The following is a 17,049-nucleotide window of genomic DNA, read 5'->3' as shown; positions in this document are numbered from 1 at the left end:
TTTTTGGATTATTATAACTCAGTTACGATACCAGCTTATAATTTTATAAAGCAAGTTATACTAATTATTTTTAAAAAAAGCCTCTAATGATGAATGTAGAAGAAAACGGCTATGCTATTGTGGGGTTGAATTAAAAAATATTTCTGTGTCTTTTTACGTATTTCCAAATTTAGCAGTTGCCAAATTTTCTTTTGGTCAAGCTATTTTTGCCATTACGGCTGCGAATTATCTTGATCAAAAGAAAATCAACTATTTAAATGATGATAAACTCCTTTTGATCAATCTCTTTCCGTTTACTTCTATAAGCATACAGACACATTCAACAATGCTTTACTTTATTTTTTTCTGCTTTTTGTTTTCGCCAATCTTTGGTCAACAAATTACCACAGATACCACCGTTAGGGAAGCCATAACCTCAGGTGAGTTTCTTGATGTTTTTTCTCCAGCTCATTATGACCTTGTTGATGTGAAATCAGTTGAAATTGATGGCAACATCTATAATAATGGTTCAATCACTGCACGCTCACCTTCTTCTTATTCCACTAAAATCAATCTTAGTGGTGATTACTTCACCAACTATGGAACCTTTTCTGCTGATCTTTATGATGGTAAATTTGACTTGCTGTATTATTCATTTAACAATTATGGGAATATTTTCTTGACTGATGGAGACATTTCAATTGCAACTTCCCAATTTCACAATTACGGACATGTTCAATTCTATGATTCCCATTATCCAAGTATATCTACAACTGGCGGTAATACTGAAAATGAAGGTTCTATTTGTTACAGAAACTCCATTGATGGTATTTATTCCTACTATAGTGGAACAGGTTGTATCGTATTGGATAGTTCTGAATTGTACATTAATGAAAAGTTTGCCTATACTCCCCAAACTATCCATTTGACTAATAACTCCCATGTGCTTTTCGATGAAACTCCACTTGGTCTTTCCTTTAGTGGTTTTGGTGATGATAGTACTATTGGATCTTTTAGCAAATTATATTCATATACCTATGACACTTACTTAGGAGCCTTGCAGTTGTACTATTACAACAGTCTGATTTTGGTTTATATTGGAAAAGGTTATGATGAGTCCAAGTTTGAAAAAGTAACTTATGCTGGTTCGTATACTGCTGACGATTATAATTCGATTAAATACAATGGTCCATGTCCAAATGCACCATATGACTTGTGCTACTGTGCCGACAAGCAAGTATATACTGATAAGAATAAAGACAAAGACAAGTCTTCAAACTGTGATGCCGAAACAGTAACCACTACAGTTTTCAAAAATGCCCCAACAAAGACTGTTACTGTTACCAAAACCGAAACTACATGTCCTACTAATGGTGGTGATGTGGTCTATAAAAAGAAACCATGTGATTGCTATACTTATACTTATACTTATACCGAAGATTATGTCACATTTACAGAGACATGTACTACTGATGTGGCAACTTTCATATACTATCATTCATATATCTGTACTGTTACTTATGTTGATGCAACCACCACTATTTGGTACAAAACTTATACTACGGATACCTATACCTGTCATCATACTTCAACAGATTATGAAACTGTTACCACTTGGTATGATACGGAAACTACTTCCTGGGACGATACTACTACTTGGTCTGAATCAGAAACTACTTCTTGGACTGACACAGATACCTGGAGTGATTCTACCACTTGGGATGATTCTACCACCTGGAGTGATTCTACCACTTGGGATGATTCTACCACCTGGAGTGATTCCACCACTTGGGATGATTCTACTACCTGGAGTGACTCCACCACTTGGGATGACTCCACTACCTGGAGTGACTCCACCACATGGGATAGCACCTCAACTTGGGTCGATATTCCTTCTTTGGAAACACCAACTACATCCGTCTTAGAAGAAACTCCTACTGATTCAGATGAATCTATAGGGACACCAATTATAGATGACCCACCAATTTTGTCTTTCGATGACAATAAACCATTAGAAACCCCAGTTGCTAGCGCTGATCCACCAATTTTGTCTTTCGATGACAATGAACCATTAGAAACCCCAGTTGCTAGCGCTGATCCACCACAGTTGTCTTTTATAAACTAAGATGATGATGATTGTTAGTAACATAAATTTTCCTTAAATATATCGCATTCTCCTTATTTATAGTTGTATCTATTAAATGAATATCTCTTTAGAAGAGCCTTTGTAGATTATTTCAAGTTTTAGGCAAAGCAATTTGTGAATAGAATCGCACTTTGAAGGAACTATTCATTTGTTTCTCTTACCCGAACATAGAAACAACCTTAGTAGATTTGAATTGTTGATAGTTGATACACCTAGTTATTAGAAAATCTCTTGTATTCCAACTACAAGGGTTAAAGTCTAAAATGATATGAGCTTGGACATTTAGCTTTAAGCTTTCCAAAATAGACATTTCATCATTGAGTACCTGACTGAGGTAGTGTAAAAGTGAACGGATCAAGGTAACTAAAAATAGATACATGGCTTTTGCCAAAACTTAGATTTTCTACACTACAGTAGACCTATCTTCGATATTAATTACGTCAGAGAAAGGTTTCCAGATTGCAAAGTTGATACATCAATGCAACAAAAAGAACACACATATACGATAACTTTAGTTTTATCTAATAATAATTACATCATCGATTAACCATTGTTCTTTTCAAGAATCTCGTTGCATTTCAAGGATCATGAAAAGAAACTTTGTTCCATACATTGTTTTATGCGGGAATTTTTAAATCGCGCGCGCGGCGCATTTTACGTAAATCCAAAATTAGAATCGTTTCTTTTCTTTTGGTTTAGCAGCCACTTTCAATATACATGGCTGAACCAAACTCAAGTTTGACTAGAATCCTAGTTGCAAAAAAAGTATATAAATGAGACAATATTTCAATTGAATTGATCTAATTCAGTTTTATATCATCACAACAACAAACAACAATGATCGGATACCTTGCCTTATTCTTTATCGTTACTTTAGTCTTTGGAGAAGAAACTTCCTATGAAACTGACTACAAGACTGTATCAACCACAGTAATTTTCCCAAACTATCATAGATATTTCAATACATCTAGTGTTTGGACCAATTCTTCATCAACTAGTACTGAAACTCATACCAATACTGAAACTCACATCTACACTACTACTACTACTACTGCTGCTGCTGCTAACACCTACTCCGAAATCACCCATATTACTAGTGAAGCAAGTACTCATAGTACCATTGAAGAAGCTATTACTCATAGTGAAATTACTACAGCTATTCCAGCAAACCCTACATCCTTTCCAAGCCCAATCTGCAATGCTTTTACCACCACTATTTATGCCCCTGTTTCAATCAAAACTGTAACTGAAACAACCACAATCACTACTGGTGAACCAATCAAGTCTAGTTCCAGCATTTCGTCTCAAACTAAACAAACAACAGAACATAAAAAATCTGAAGATAAGGTTGAGACCCGCACTGATTATTATACTTATACTTACACTTATGCTGATATAACCACTTACACCACTGCACGAACCACTAGTACCTATAGTTATTCAACACACTACACGAATTCAACTTCCACAAGTACCACTTCTTCTAGAGGATACACCAATTCAAGTAGTATTTACTATTCTTCTCCTACTACTTCAATTGAAACAAAAGTCACGGTTGTCCCATCTGCATATTACTACAAAGGTGCTACCGTTTATTATTAGACTTAGTTTTATAGATTATTATAGAAATAGATTTTATTAGAGTTATATTTATGTGGCATTAAAGTTGGCCGTGTTCGGAACATTATGGTTGTAAACCGAATGTTCCATAACGATTCTATTGTCTCGATAATCTAAAAAATCATCCCAATAAAATAAATTCTAATAACGCACCACATCAGGGTATAACCGCCCACTTATAACATTCATAGTTCATAACAACCTAATGCAATGGCGACTCGGTTAGATCGGGGGGAAAATCATTTGCTTCCCCTATTTCATAGAAAACTCTCGAATGTTCTTTAGAGTATCCTTGGTAGCGCATCAAGATTTTTAGTAACGTATAAAAGAAAGTAGACCTCTACGAACTTGCTACTGTTGTTTGAACATCAAAACTACAAAGAACTCTGTTAATAAACACTATGCTTAGAAGAACTGCTGCTAATATTCCCAAGGCTTTAATTCCTCGTGTTCGCGGGTATCGTACCTGGTATGATCCACGCTTACCATTGCCTCTTGTACCACGATACAAAGATTCATTCTTCCGACTCCCCGAAATATTCCGGGATCCACTTGCACGGGATTTTGATATCAACTGGTTTGACAACAAGTCAATGAATGATTATTTCCAGACTACAGAAGAGAAGGATAAATACGTGGTTAATATTAAAGATGCAAATCTTGCAGATAAGAATGTGAAGCTCGATTTTAACAAGAATGAAAACTCCTTGAAAATTTCAATTGAACAAAAGATGGATCAAGAAGACAAGGGCAACACTTCGAGTTTTGCAAGTAGTTTCTCCAGCAATTATCAATTTGAAAAACCAGTGAGTGTTGATTCTATTGTTGCTGAGCATGGCAAAGACGGATTAACTATTAGTTTACCCAAGTTAGAGGTTGAAAAGGATGATGATGATGATGTGGTAAACATTAAGATTAACCGAGGAGAAAACGAGAGTGAAAGTACTCCAACGGAAAATAACTGAACGCGACCATCTGTAATGACAACTGCTCGTTTCATCTAGTCATGAGTGACTCGATTTTTCCACCGTTCTTTGACTCATGATGTATATATTTTTTGTAGTAATGTATAACAGTCTAAAATGTATGGAGTGATTTCTGTGTGGCACAAAATCCGTCCCCCACAGGAAAATCATGCCAACCAAACAATAAAGTCATCTCATTTTTTTTTAGCTTAATTATCATTTTGTTCCAATTCCTGCATGCAGCCCCAACCTAGTCATTTTTTTTTGTTGAGTGCTATCACATACGAGTGGTGGTTTGGGGCAATTTTTCAATTGCAAAATAATCCTCAGGCAATTTTCCACTCATTCACAGGAAAAAACCACCACCGACCATTCCGAATGCAAGGGGTTCACAACTATTCTCCGAAAAAAATATCATGATCATTATTAATCATCTCTAGTTCCAGATCTGTACGTTCAAGTACTTTGTAGGTCATACGTAATCGTGTTTTATTTATTGACTCCGGTAGGAACGAAATCTGCACAAGAGCTAGAGCGAAGAGTATCACAAACAAAAACCTCCCATAACAAAAAAAAAAAGAAAAAGCCTGACGTAATGGAACAATAAGATACAATGTGCAGGATCATTATAGATGCAACCTTTCAACGCAACTACAAATGACCACTAGCCAAAGGTGAATATTGGACCCCCTATAAGCTGACACAATGTTTTATTCAGACCCTTGGTATAGAATATATACTTTTTTTTTGCAAGCATATTTAATTAGAGTGTAGGAAATAATTAAGCATTCCAAAAGTCAAATTTGGCACTAGCAGCTTAGGTGCACCCCACTCCCTCCTCCCTTTCCGACTTGTCTTTGCACGATTTTAATTTTTTTGGATGATTCTTAAATTAAGTTTTTATTTTTTTTTTTTTGTAGCTAAGAAATTTTAATTTATTTTTTAATATGAGGGCAATTTAGCATTAGCACATAATGTTGGTCATAGAAAAATGTCGATCTACAAAAATTTAAAAACTCACTCCTCTCTTTCCTGGTTTCTTTTTCAGAATCTTTTCACTAATAACACGCTATACAACAAAACAAGTTTCAATAGCAGGTATTTCTAATAGACTAATACATCTACCAAACAGATACATCATTCATCACCCTATAACGCCAGTTTCAACCCTGATATTACCCCCACCTTTATCAGGAAATCTTTTTTTTTTGTTTTGTTGTTTTAAATCTGGCCAGTTTCATTTTGAATTGCATTATCGCTCCCCTTTTAAATATACACATATTATATAAGCGCCTATCATGACGATAGACGTTTCACACCCCAACAAACTAAAGACCATCAACAATTTCTCCAATTCATCCGTTTCCAAAAAGAAAAGCAAGTTCATCAATAGTAGTCAACAGTATAACAAATGTTTCCAGAATTACTATCATCTGTATGAATATCTTAAGCCAAACCCGATATATATCCCCCACATCAGGCCATCGGTTAACCACTGGCAGTTGCGAGACTTGCTTAAGTTTAACGAGGTGGAAGATTTGGTTTATTATACAAGAGATGACTCCATTTACTCGTATGATTTGAATAAAGAAACTACCAAGAATTATATTAAACTCAACTATTATCCACGTTGTTTTAGTCACCATGATGATATAATAGTCACTGGTGGTTTGCTAACCTCCTCATCAAAGTTGTTCTCCTTGAATTTAGATAATTTAACCTCAACTAACACAAATATTCCCGCCAGGCGAATCGCAAAGGGGTTATTTTCGTTCTATAGCCCCAAAACACATACATCCAAAACGGTTAAATTAGGTGAAATGATAAATAATGACGTTACAATCTATCCTTCTAGCACTAATTCATATCAGTCATATGTTTGTAATAATGATACGCATTTGTATGGTCTTGATATCAATAATAACGGTAACATCAAAGTCACATGCAAAATTAACTGTGAAATTAACACCTGCCTTAACAATGTTGTGCAAAACCCTAGAACCGATAAAATATTGACTGCAACTGGTGATTCGAGCTCTATTTTCTTGATAGATCCGCATCAACCGAAACCAATCATTAAAACCATAAAATCAGGACATGAAAGCGGATTTGGGGTAAGTTATCACCCAAATGGTTATTTATTCAGTACTGTTTTCCAAGATGGTACTTGTCAAATTTACGATATCCGTAATTTGAAATCAAGATTAATTGATATTAAATCTACCAGACCAGGACATCAGTCAGGAGCATTTAGAGTTTGTAAATTCTCACCAGCAAATGATATGAATGATTTATTGATCATTCTGGAACATGTCGGAAGAGTACATTTGATTGATTTAAGGAATTTGGATTATGACAATGTTGATGATCACCAAGTTATTGTCGTTCCAGTTGCATTAGACCAATTTGGTGATTATCAAGCCACAATTAAGAATCCACATTTAATCAAGAGGCGTGAAGAAAGAGCACTCAAGAAGAAATCTCAAGATGTCATGCATAAAGAAGATATTACTGAACCTGATGAAGCCGATGTTAAACCCCGTCAGAAATTCCCAGTTGCGGTATATCCGCAAACTTCCGATTCCTTCACGGCTCCAATAGTTTACGATTATGATTACTTGACTAATGTTAGCCCTAGATTATTTAAGGAATTTAGTTATATTCCTCCCCCACCTCCACCAGCACCTATGCAATATAATCCGCCTCCAAAACTCAACTATCCCCAATGGAATGAATCGGGTCCAATTGAATTGGAAGGTACCTCTATTGAACATGTATCTCCAACTTCATCAGCCCGTCCATCAATTAGTCAAACTATAGAAGATTTCGATACTAATCCTGACGTTGCGGCTCATTTAGAATCAGTATACAATAGCATGGATTGGGCTAGCGCACCACCTGGAATCGCACCAAGTATGTCAACTCGTCTGGATTCATATATTTATTCAAACTATTGTGATGATTCGTATCAACAATGTACCAATCATATCCATGGTGAGATGGAATTACTGGGGATTGAATTTTGTGATCCTCATAGCACAAATGATTCGAAGATTATGATTGGATGTCAAGATGCCGGGATCTTGATGTGGGATATTAATGGAGTTTCAAGAAGAAGTTTTGGAAGATTTGATTATGTGTAAGGCTTAATTATGGATGTTAAATTTTTTTTTTGACCATATTGTTTATTAGCATTTTACGAGATTGTCTTTTTTATAGGTTAGTTTTAGGTTTTTTAGTTTCTTTAATGTTGAATAATTTATATTACTATAAAGTCTACAGCAATATTGTTATAATCTTCCTTTATACATTTTGCTATATATCATAATTATAAAAAAAAAAAAGTTTTATTAAATGTCATTTGGAAAAAAACGGTCTTTTAATACTATATGCAAACACCAAATAAACAATTGGATAATAACCCGAAGGTATAGGTCAAAAGCTAGAAGCTTTCAGGGTAATATATATATATATTTTTTTTTCAAATTTTTCATATTTTTAATAAGATTTTTCTAAAACGTTCCGGGGGAATAAAGATATCACCAAGAATAAATAAGCAACAAAATAAAACTAAATCAAAATCAACGTCAAAACTAAATACAAATCATTAATGCAAAATTTATTAGAAGTTGGCGATGGAAGAAGGGTACCCTACTTCTCAGCTGGCAATAACCATTGTTCGTAGTTTTCCTTGACTCTCAATTGAACGTCTTCTAACTTGGCACTGGATTCTTCTCCACTGTACTTGATTTCTAGATTGTTACATTGTTTAACGGCATCCAAAATGATAGCATCAACATCGCCTTCAACTTCGTTTTGAATGCTGTTGATGATGATTTTAACTCTTTTGAATTCTAAAATTAACAGAAGGCTAACCCATCCTTCACCATCCATATTCTTTCTCAAATAGACATCTCTAATCAAGTTTTCTAACGAGAAGTAATAGTCAAGTTGTTGAATTAATGCTTGTTGAGGTTCTTGTTTTGGTGAAATTGGTGGTGGGATTTGAACCATTGGTTGTTGTGGGTATGGAGCAATTCCATATGGAATGTATGGCATCACTGGTGGTTGTTGGTTACCGTTACGATAGTTGTTGCCACGGTAATTTCTGTTCCCACGGTATTGGCCATTTTGGTGTTGTTGCGGCCTGAATTGGCGGTTGTTAAAGTTTTGGAATGGAGGTTGAGGAACAAATGGTTGAGGGTGGAAGAAACCTGGAACTTGTTGAGAAGATTGTGGGTTTGGGAATACTGGTTGTTGCGGTTGTTGTGGAGCTTGTTGTTGTTGTTGTTGTTGTTGTTGTTGATCTGGGTTACTGTATCTCTTTTGATATTGTCCGTTGTAGTTACCTCCATTTGGTTGTTGTTGTTGTTGTTGTTGGTTGTTGTAACGTCTATAAGGCTTTTGTTGGTTGAACTTTTGGTAGTTTTGGTTAAATGGCGGACTGTTGGTCGTGCTTTGTTGTTGTGATTGAGCCGGTTGAGCTTGTTCGTCTTGAGATTCTTCCTTGGCCTCAGAACTAACTGATTCTTCAACACTAGCATCGGTATCACTTGATGCAGAAGATGCAATTTCTTCCTTTTTGGTGGCAGGACTGTTTGAACCTTCTTTAGACTTTCCATCCTTACCTTGCTTCTTGGCATTGGTCTTTTGAGAAGCATTGGCAGACTTTTTTCTTCTTGGTTGTTGTTGAGACTTGCCTCTGGTATTAGGTAATATTACCTTGGCATTAATAGGAACCCATCTATTTGTAATTGGTTTAATGAACTTTTGTTGTCCTTGTTGTTCATTCAGTATAGGTCCTCTTTGTTCATCAACAACTTCCTTCAAAGTAACAGCAGTAGTGGTAGAAGTGGTACCCCATGCAGACTTGGCAGGTACAGGTGCAGGGAGAAGGTTCTTTTTTGGAGCCTTTTCCTTGGATGGCGAACTTGAGACTGAGTCGGATTCTTTGGTGGTATCATCAGTTTCTTCCTTAACTTCAGTGGATTCTTCAGTGGTGGCTGAACTGTCTTCAACACTGGTGTTGGCAAGCGATTCAGTAACTGCTTCGACTTCTTGCTTGGATTTGGTGTCAATGTCCACAGTGGAGATGGCTCCATTAGCTGCAGCATTAGCGTATGAAACGGGCGATGTCATAATGGATAAAAAACTTTAAAAAAAAAGACACTAGTGTAATGAATGGGAGGAAGCTAAAAATTGATAATAGGATGATGTGGTTCCGTAAATTAATAATTATGAAATGGGTTGAGAAACTAGTTATGAATCCTGGCTTCAAAGAATAAAATCAACTCTCGTCTGTTTAAAAAGGTTTTAAATGACAGTAGGAAAATTTTTCTCTCACTATTAAAATTTTTTGTTAGAAGAAAATTTTTCAAATATAAATTTTTTTCTTTGTTAAAAAAAATTTTTTTTTTTTTTTTGGTTGTCAAAATTGAAGCGTATGTAGAAAAAGCGTCTTTGGGGCAAACTGAGGTAATTTGCTGCTGTTTGTATTTGTGTAGTTATTTAAGTAAGTTGATTTTGAGGTTCTGTTTCAACAACTATGGAGATTCTATGCTTTTGATGACTGTGATACTAATTGAAAGTTAAAGTTTAACTGTTATATAAAGGTATTTCCTCTGAATGGTTGAAATGGCAAATATGTTGGTAGATACGAACTATCTTGTACTTAAGTTCGTTCTTTTGTTTCTTCAGAGCTTCTATAACTTATGGATATCTATAATATGAGTAGCTTAGCTGCTTCATCCAATGATTTTCTGATAATTTCAACGAAAAGAAAATTTGGCAACTTAATTTTTTTAACTACTGCGCTTTTTTCTACATTGTCGTATGTTCCATTTAAGCATCTAGATAAGAAAAAAAACGTTTGAAGCAAAGAACGTTGCAAACCTAAACGCTAAACGAGTAAGGGGAAACCAATTTAGAATAGATATTTGACCTTTTTTGGGGTCATTGCTACTATAGAGAAATATGTCTAACTTCTAGTAATGTCGCGTCGCGTCACCTTGACGTAAACGAGATGCGTTCCTTTGCAAACATTTGCGCAACTATTGCTCAACTATATAGATGTGGTAATTTCAGAGCAATTGTTGAATCTGTTTCATACTTGTTAACATATACAAAGCAGTTAATAGGTCAAGCAATTTATGGTCGAGAGAGTGCAAAGAGCGGGGTGTCATGACTTATTATACACCAAGTGAGTATTTTTGGTACCAGTATTGCGCGTTTTCTTTCTCTGTCTTTTTAATACCTCTTTAGTACGCTGGGCAAGGTCGTAACGTGATGTGCTATATAATCGTAATAAAGTAGTCTAGAGGATATTTTGTTTTATTTATAAATCGTTAGTTTAGTCTACCAAATAGAAAGGAATAGAGAAAGAAGACAAGCATTTAAAGGAAAGGGTACTAAATTGATAAGATGGACATCAATCTAAAGCTTATATTCTAAAGTAAACTCCACCAGGGAGGTACTTACTTAGGCTTGGCTTAAGTTATATAAACCAATTAATATTGTGGGTACTTTTGGGGGAAAATTACTGCAAAAAAAAAAACAATGGGTGACACTACACACTTTGGACCGAGGAATAAAACCCACACTTGGACGACAAGTCATTCAAAATACCATTTTCCAAAGAGATAGCAACCTCTGAAGACACCAATACTACAGTAAACATCAAGAAAAGACACCGAACTGTCAAACTAACTAATGTCGATGCAAAATGAAGCAAGATGATACTGTTTTGTTCCGAGAATTTTAGATCCCGAGGTCATCCAAACATCAACGCATTTTTGTTTTTTTCTTGCTGGAGCTCATGATTTTTCTTCGGTTCACGAAATGCTACCCCATACAAGTTTCACCGGAAAATACATATAAATCTTGTTCTGTTTAAATTCATCGAATTTAATTTCTTACAGCTTATGTATTCATATTGATTATAGTTCAATAGTTGGGATTTAGATTGATTCATCTGTTCTTAATACAAACCTTAATATAATCTCCACTTAATATCTATACGACCGTTTAACCCCGTGTTCAGTTCATTTATAATACAGCAACAACATGTCTTCAATATTAACAAATCCACTTTATCGTCCTTTACTTGATGTTCTAAGGTCATCCCGTAATGGTATAGTCTATGGTGGTAAAATCAGATTCCTGCATGCATTAGTGATCAACCTCCTTTACCGATCCGGACCATTAACCCCTAGGCTTAAATCGGTTTTGGAAGCCACTAAGAATCATGCTGAAGTTTTGGCATCCTTTGCAATTATCTACAAAGCTGCAGTGATAATATTGAAAAGTGAGGCATTTTTAGGACCCAAGAATATGCGATTAATCAAGTTTCTCGCTGGTGGGTTTGGATCATGGATTGTTTATTCTCAACATTTTAAATTTTTTCATGGAGGTATAACCCATCAGATCACATTATACTGTTTCAGTAGAGTCCTTATAGCTGTGGGAAAGATCTTATTGGATCAATATTTGGCATGTTTCCAACCAAGTTTTAGAAATTATCAAGGTGATTTGATAAAGTATAGAGATTTGAATAATAATCAACAAAAGAAATTAAAGGGTTTAATTTATGATAAACTGTGGAAATATTTTGCGGTCTTAACATGGGCATTAGTTATGTTTATATATGATTATCAACCACAATATTTGCAAAGCTCATTGAGACATAGTATGGCATATATCTATGATGTTGAGATGGATAGTTGGAGCACTTGGAGAGAGTTCTTGGGGTTTTAAAGAAGAAGAAGAAGAAGAAGAACGTACTATATAGTGTTTAAGTTGTGAGAGGGGAAATTCAGTAGATGTTTAAATACACACTTGCTTAACTATAATAAGGCAAACGCGCAAAAATAGGTGTAGATTTAAGCCTCATATTGACAGGTGTTGGTGGATGGAGAGTGACTTTAAGAAACTCCATCCTTGACACAAATCATAGTGCGAATTTTACCATAACAATGGGATGCCAATAATTTTACGTTATAAATAGCGGGGCCAGGGGAAGAACAATAAGGCACTTAATTTTTGGGGTTGATCCCACAACCTATGCAAGATTATGGAGAGGGGAGTATGCATTAAACTACTTGTACTAGCTACATTTTAGTGTAAGAACGATCTTTTCATTCAGAAGATCTTTGCCCTCAAACTACAGTGAAATTCACTAACATGATCATCTTGCATTACGTAATTGGGGAGAATAAATGTTCCATAACAAAGGCTAAACTAAGAAGCAAAAATGACGAACTGAAAAAAGTAAAAAAAAAAAAAAAAAAAAATAATCTAACAAAAATAAAATGCTTTGAGCAAAAAAAAAAAAAAGAACACGCTGTTTATTTTTTTTCCACTGGATTAACTCCGCGTTGGTTTAAATAGATCAATTAATAATCAATTTCGTCAGTTTAGTCTTTTTCTTTCTTTTTCTTTATCGTTACAGTTAGTTCATTTACACAATGCAATTCTGGAAATTCTCTACATCTGCTTTAGCCTCTCTCTTGGCTATCGTCTCAGTGACCCAAGCTAGTGGTCCATCTTCCGGTGAAGCTGCCGCTGATCCTAACAGTGCTGTTGTCAAGTTGGCAGCCAGCAACTTTACCAGTTTCCTTGAAGCTAACCCATTGGTTCTTACTGAATTCTTTGCCCCATGGTGTGGATACTGTAAGATGCTTGGTCCAGAATTTTCCAAGGCTGCTGATTCTTTAAACGCCACTCATCCAAACATTAAGTTGGCTCAAGTTGATTGTGTTTCCGACGAATCCATCTGTCGTGACCATGGTATCAGAGGTTACCCAACCTTGAAAGTCATCAGAGATGGTGAAAGTCAAGCTGGTGAAGATTATGCTGGTCCAAGAGATGCTCAAGGTATTGCTGATTACATGATTAAGCAAACCTTGCCTGCTGTTCAAGTTCCAGCTTCTTATGACTTGTTGGAAAAATTAGTTGACGAACAAGCTAAGCCATTCATTATTCAAGTTAATCCAAGTGCTGAAGCCAATGCTACTTTTGGCAAGATTGCCAAGTCTAAGAAGAATGATTACGCCTTTATTTCTGTTGAAGATAAGAAATTGGCTGATCAATTGAGCAAGAAGTTCAAGAATGTCGACCTTACTAAAGAAGATACTTATATTGTTGCCCACCCAGCTCAATTTGACGATGCTGCTAAATTTGATGGTAAGACTGTCGATCAAGAATCCTTACTTGCTTTCATTGAAGCTGAAGTTGTTCCATACTTTGGTGATATCACCAGAGAAACTTATATGACCTACATGTCTTCTCCATTACCTCTTGCCTACTACTTCTACAAGACTCCAGAACAAAGAGAATCTATTTCTAAGGACCTTGCCAAGATTGCCAAGAAGTACAGAGGAAAGATTAACATTGCTGGTGTTGATGCTACCTTATTTGGTAAGCATGCTGAAGTTATCAATATGGACCCAGAAATTGTTCCATTATTTGCCATTCACAATGTCACTGACAACAAGAAGTATGGTGTCAACCAAACTACTTACCCAGAAGGTCCATCTGCTGATGTTATCAGCAAGTTTGTTGACGATTTCTTTGAAGGTAAGGTAGCTCCAATTATCAAGTCTGAAGATTTACCAACTGAAGAAGAAAAGAAGGCTAGTCCAGTTGTCAAGTTAGTTGGTCACAACTACAGACAAATCTTGGATGATGTTTCTAAGGATGTCTTTGTTAAATACTATGCTCCATGGTGTGGTCACTGTAAGAAGTTGGCTCCAACTTGGGAAGATTTAGCTTCTATTTTTGGTTCTAACAAGGATGATGCCAAGGTTGTCATTGCTAACATTGACCATACTAATAATGATGTTGATGTTCCAATTGATATCCAAGGTTACCCAACTTTATTGTTGTACCCAGCAAATGGTAAGATTGATCAAAAGACTGGATTAAGAGAACCAATATTGTATGAAAGTGGTAGAGATTTAGAATCCTTACTTGCCTTTGTTAAAGAAAAGGGTACTTTAGACGTTGATGTTGATAAGTTAGCCGATGCTTGGAAGCTGAAGTCCGCTGAAGAAGCCGCCGCTTCTGAAGCTGCTGATGAAAAAGAAGAAGCTGAAAAGGAAGATGACGAAGAAGAAGAAGAAGTTGCTCATGATGAATTGTAAGTAATTATTTGTTGAGTGTATAGTTTAAGGAGTAGTAGAAAAAAAAAATGAAATGAATATGCGTATGTTTTTTTTTTTAAGATTATCATAACAATCATATATTTATTGAAAAGATACTAATTACGATATAAATTCTTTTTTATTTTTGGTTTCTTTTACTTCTTATCTCTTTGACCATACGCCTTAGTAGCATAATCACCATCAATACAAATGACATCTTGTGGGCGATAGTTATGAGTCTTGTTGAAATATTCAGTCAAGATATGTTTCACACCAGCAGCATATCTTGCTTGAGCATCCAAACTTGTACCGGAGACATGAGGAGTCATGGCATTACCACCACCATTGGCATTGTGCATTGATCTCCATGGATGTTTAGCTGGAGCTGGTTGTGGGTACCAGACGTCACCACCATATCCAGCTAAATGACCAGAATTGACTGCTTCAGCGACATCTTCTTCAACACAAATTGCACCTCTAGCAGTGTTAACCAAATAAGAACCCTTCTTCATCTTGGAAATCAAATCCTTGTTGAATAATCCACGAGATTTTTCATGAAGTGGACAATTAATAGTCACCACGTCAGATTGGGCAACCATATCTTCCAAGCTTTCAACACGTTCAATTATTGTGTCAACACCATTGAAGAGTTTAGATGCATCATTAAGCTTCTTAATTGCAGCTTCTGGCAATTCTTGGTAGTCATAATAAAGCAACTTCTTTGGGTTGAATGCAATCATTCTTTCCAAGACTCTGTAACCAATTCTACCAGCACCAACGGTAGCAACAACTTTGTCTTCCAAATCGTATTCATCCTTAGCACAACCAGCAATATCCCATTCACCATTAATGGCTCGTTCATGGGCAGGAACAAAGTTACGAATAAGACACAAGATAGTCATAATGACATGTTCAGCGACAGAGACAACATTGGATCCAGTGACTTCCAATACTGAAACCTTGTGATCATTTGCAGCATTCAAATCAACATGGTCAGATCCAACACCAGCAGTAATGGCAATCTTCAAATTAGGAGCCTTTTCAATTCTAGAACGAGTCAAATAAACTGGGTAGAATGGTGTGGAAATGACAATCTCAGCATCAGGCAATTCATTGTCCACGGTGGAAACTGGTTCCGGATCCTTATCGGTGGTCAGGACAAGTTCATAACCATGATCCTCGATAAACTTACGGAGTCCAAGTTCATTTTCAATGGTACCAAGAAGTTTGGGTTGTTGCTTGGCATGTTCACCACCTTCGTAAAGAACTAATAATACTTTTGGCTTGGTCATTTTGTTTTGTTGTAACTAATACTTTATATCTTGTGAAAGAATATATATATATATATATTTTTCAATTGCTTCAAATGAAGGAACTTTACACATCTATTTATAACGATTAAAGCATACCAATGACCATAATAATGTGGGGTTCCATTGTAGATACTTATTATGGTCGGAGTATTTAGTTAAAATCACGCGGATAAGATCTGGGGTAAATAGATGTGATTTCTTAAAGTTGCTGCGAGAAAAATAACCCGAATGCGGAAAAGATTCCCCGACTCGCAGCGGCGGGTCTAGGAAGTTCCCCTCACAGGTAGGCTTACTTTGAGCCGCACATATAACAAACGAGGTGGGGAACAATGAGTTTTCACAATTTTATTTATGGAAGGACCATACTAAAATGGGCAATTATAGGGGGTGGGGCCGATGCGGTGAATTAGATTAAATATCGCGGATGGATATTTAAAATGAGCTCATTGTGGGTGCAAATTTTATCCGCATTCTTCAATTAAACCAGTAGGGTATTTTCCAAGTGTTAGTGGATCTGATTTATGCAGATATGCCAATTTTACCACAGCAAACCTGAGATCGGGGTTGTGAATTAAAGTAGAATGCAAGAAATAAGGTTTTGAGAATCGGAGATACGAGCTTCGCCACTGCTCGGGAAGAAATGACTATTTCCGCTAATAAAGTGTTTAATTAATTCCCGTTCTTAAAATTACCAATTTAGTACAAACTGTGTTATGTTTGAATTTCAATAGATCAATCCAATTAACCGATTTTATGAAACGAATTCCTGAAACAAATTCTTTCTATTTTTTTTTGTTGTCCATTGTTAATTTTTTAAGTTGGCTGCAAGAGCTCCGAAAATATCTCCGCTGAGTGCTCTCGCTTGAAAACAGTAGCCTTTTTCTTTG

General features: G+C 35.9%; 10 protein-coding genes across 10 annotated transcripts; 7 read left to right on the top strand and 3 right to left on the bottom strand. All coding sequences in view use genetic code 12, as the record gives it.

Moving 5' to 3' along the window:
* Positions 1–325: 325 nt before the first annotated feature.
* On the top strand, positions 326–2,104 carry SPAPADRAFT_52731 (uncharacterized protein; the record flags this gene model as incomplete). Its single annotated transcript, XM_007377580.1, has 1 exon — positions 326–2,104. The coding sequence occupies one exon, from the start codon at positions 326–328 to the stop codon at positions 2,102–2,104; it is 1,779 nt and encodes a 592-aa protein (XP_007377642.1).
* An 839-nt stretch (positions 2,105–2,943) lies between these two features.
* On the top strand, positions 2,944–3,784 carry SPAPADRAFT_63495 (uncharacterized protein; the record flags this gene model as incomplete). The annotated part of the gene is made up of 1 exon (XM_007377579.1): positions 2,944–3,784. A coding segment is annotated over one exon (557 nt), but the record flags the coding sequence as incomplete, so codon positions are not given.
* A 337-nt stretch (positions 3,785–4,121) lies between these two features.
* Positions 4,122–5,258, top strand: SPAPADRAFT_63493 (uncharacterized protein; the record flags this gene model as incomplete). Its single annotated transcript, XM_007377578.1, has 1 exon — positions 4,122–5,258. One exon carries the CDS (start codon positions 4,147–4,149, stop codon positions 4,708–4,710), a length of 564 nt encoding a protein of 187 aa, XP_007377640.1.
* Positions 5,259–5,766: 508 nt separating this feature from the next.
* On the top strand, positions 5,767–7,979 carry SPAPADRAFT_63492 (uncharacterized protein; the record flags this gene model as incomplete). Its single annotated transcript, XM_007377577.1, has 1 exon — positions 5,767–7,979. The coding sequence occupies one exon, from the start codon at positions 6,009–6,011 to the stop codon at positions 7,851–7,853; it is 1,845 nt and encodes a 614-aa protein (XP_007377639.1).
* A 382-nt stretch (positions 7,980–8,361) lies between these two features.
* On the bottom strand, positions 8,362–8,724 carry SPAPADRAFT_57384 (La RNA-binding domain-containing protein; the record flags this gene model as incomplete). The annotated part of the gene is made up of 1 exon (XM_007377576.1): positions 8,362–8,724. One exon carries the CDS (start codon positions 8,722–8,724, stop codon positions 8,362–8,364), a length of 363 nt encoding a protein of 120 aa, XP_007377638.1.
* A 44-nt stretch (positions 8,725–8,768) lies between these two features.
* On the bottom strand, positions 8,769–9,849 carry SPAPADRAFT_63491 (uncharacterized protein; the record flags this gene model as incomplete). The annotated part of the gene is made up of 3 exons (XM_007377575.1): positions 8,769–9,288; positions 9,326–9,488; positions 9,570–9,849. 3 exons carry the CDS (start codon positions 9,847–9,849, stop codon positions 8,769–8,771), a joined length of 963 nt encoding a protein of 320 aa, XP_007377637.1.
* Positions 9,850–10,522: 673 nt separating this feature from the next.
* SPAPADRAFT_63490 (uncharacterized protein) lies at positions 10,523–11,073 on the top strand (the record flags this gene model as incomplete). Its single annotated transcript, XM_007377574.1, has 1 exon — positions 10,523–11,073. One exon carries the CDS (start codon positions 10,733–10,735, stop codon positions 10,892–10,894), a length of 162 nt encoding a protein of 53 aa, XP_007377636.1.
* A 23-nt stretch (positions 11,074–11,096) lies between these two features.
* Positions 11,097–12,560, top strand: SPAPADRAFT_157987 (uncharacterized protein; the record flags this gene model as incomplete). The annotated part of the gene is made up of 1 exon (XM_007377573.1): positions 11,097–12,560. One exon carries the CDS (start codon positions 11,773–11,775, stop codon positions 12,460–12,462), a length of 690 nt encoding a protein of 229 aa, XP_007377635.1.
* Positions 12,561–13,146: 586 nt separating this feature from the next.
* Positions 13,147–14,887, top strand: PDI1 (protein disulfide isomerase; the record flags this gene model as incomplete). Its single annotated transcript, XM_007377572.1, has 1 exon — positions 13,147–14,887. One exon carries the CDS (start codon positions 13,173–13,175, stop codon positions 14,847–14,849), a length of 1,677 nt encoding a protein of 558 aa, XP_007377634.1.
* Positions 14,888–14,930: 43 nt separating this feature from the next.
* On the bottom strand, positions 14,931–16,191 carry SPAPADRAFT_63487 (formate dehydrogenase; the record flags this gene model as incomplete). Its single annotated transcript, XM_007377571.1, has 1 exon — positions 14,931–16,191. The coding sequence occupies one exon, from the start codon at positions 16,139–16,141 to the stop codon at positions 15,005–15,007; it is 1,137 nt and encodes a 378-aa protein (XP_007377633.1).
* Positions 16,192–17,049: the final 858 nt, after the last annotated feature.

This window comes from Spathaspora passalidarum (assembly GCF_000223485.1).
Source record: "Spathaspora passalidarum NRRL Y-27907 unplaced genomic scaffold SPAPAscaffold_8, whole genome shotgun sequence".
NCBI lineage: Eukaryota > Fungi > Ascomycota > Pichiomycetes > Serinales > Debaryomycetaceae > Spathaspora > Spathaspora passalidarum.
Note: the sequence above shows the minus strand (reverse complement) of the source record. Positions and strands in the feature narration are given on the sequence as shown.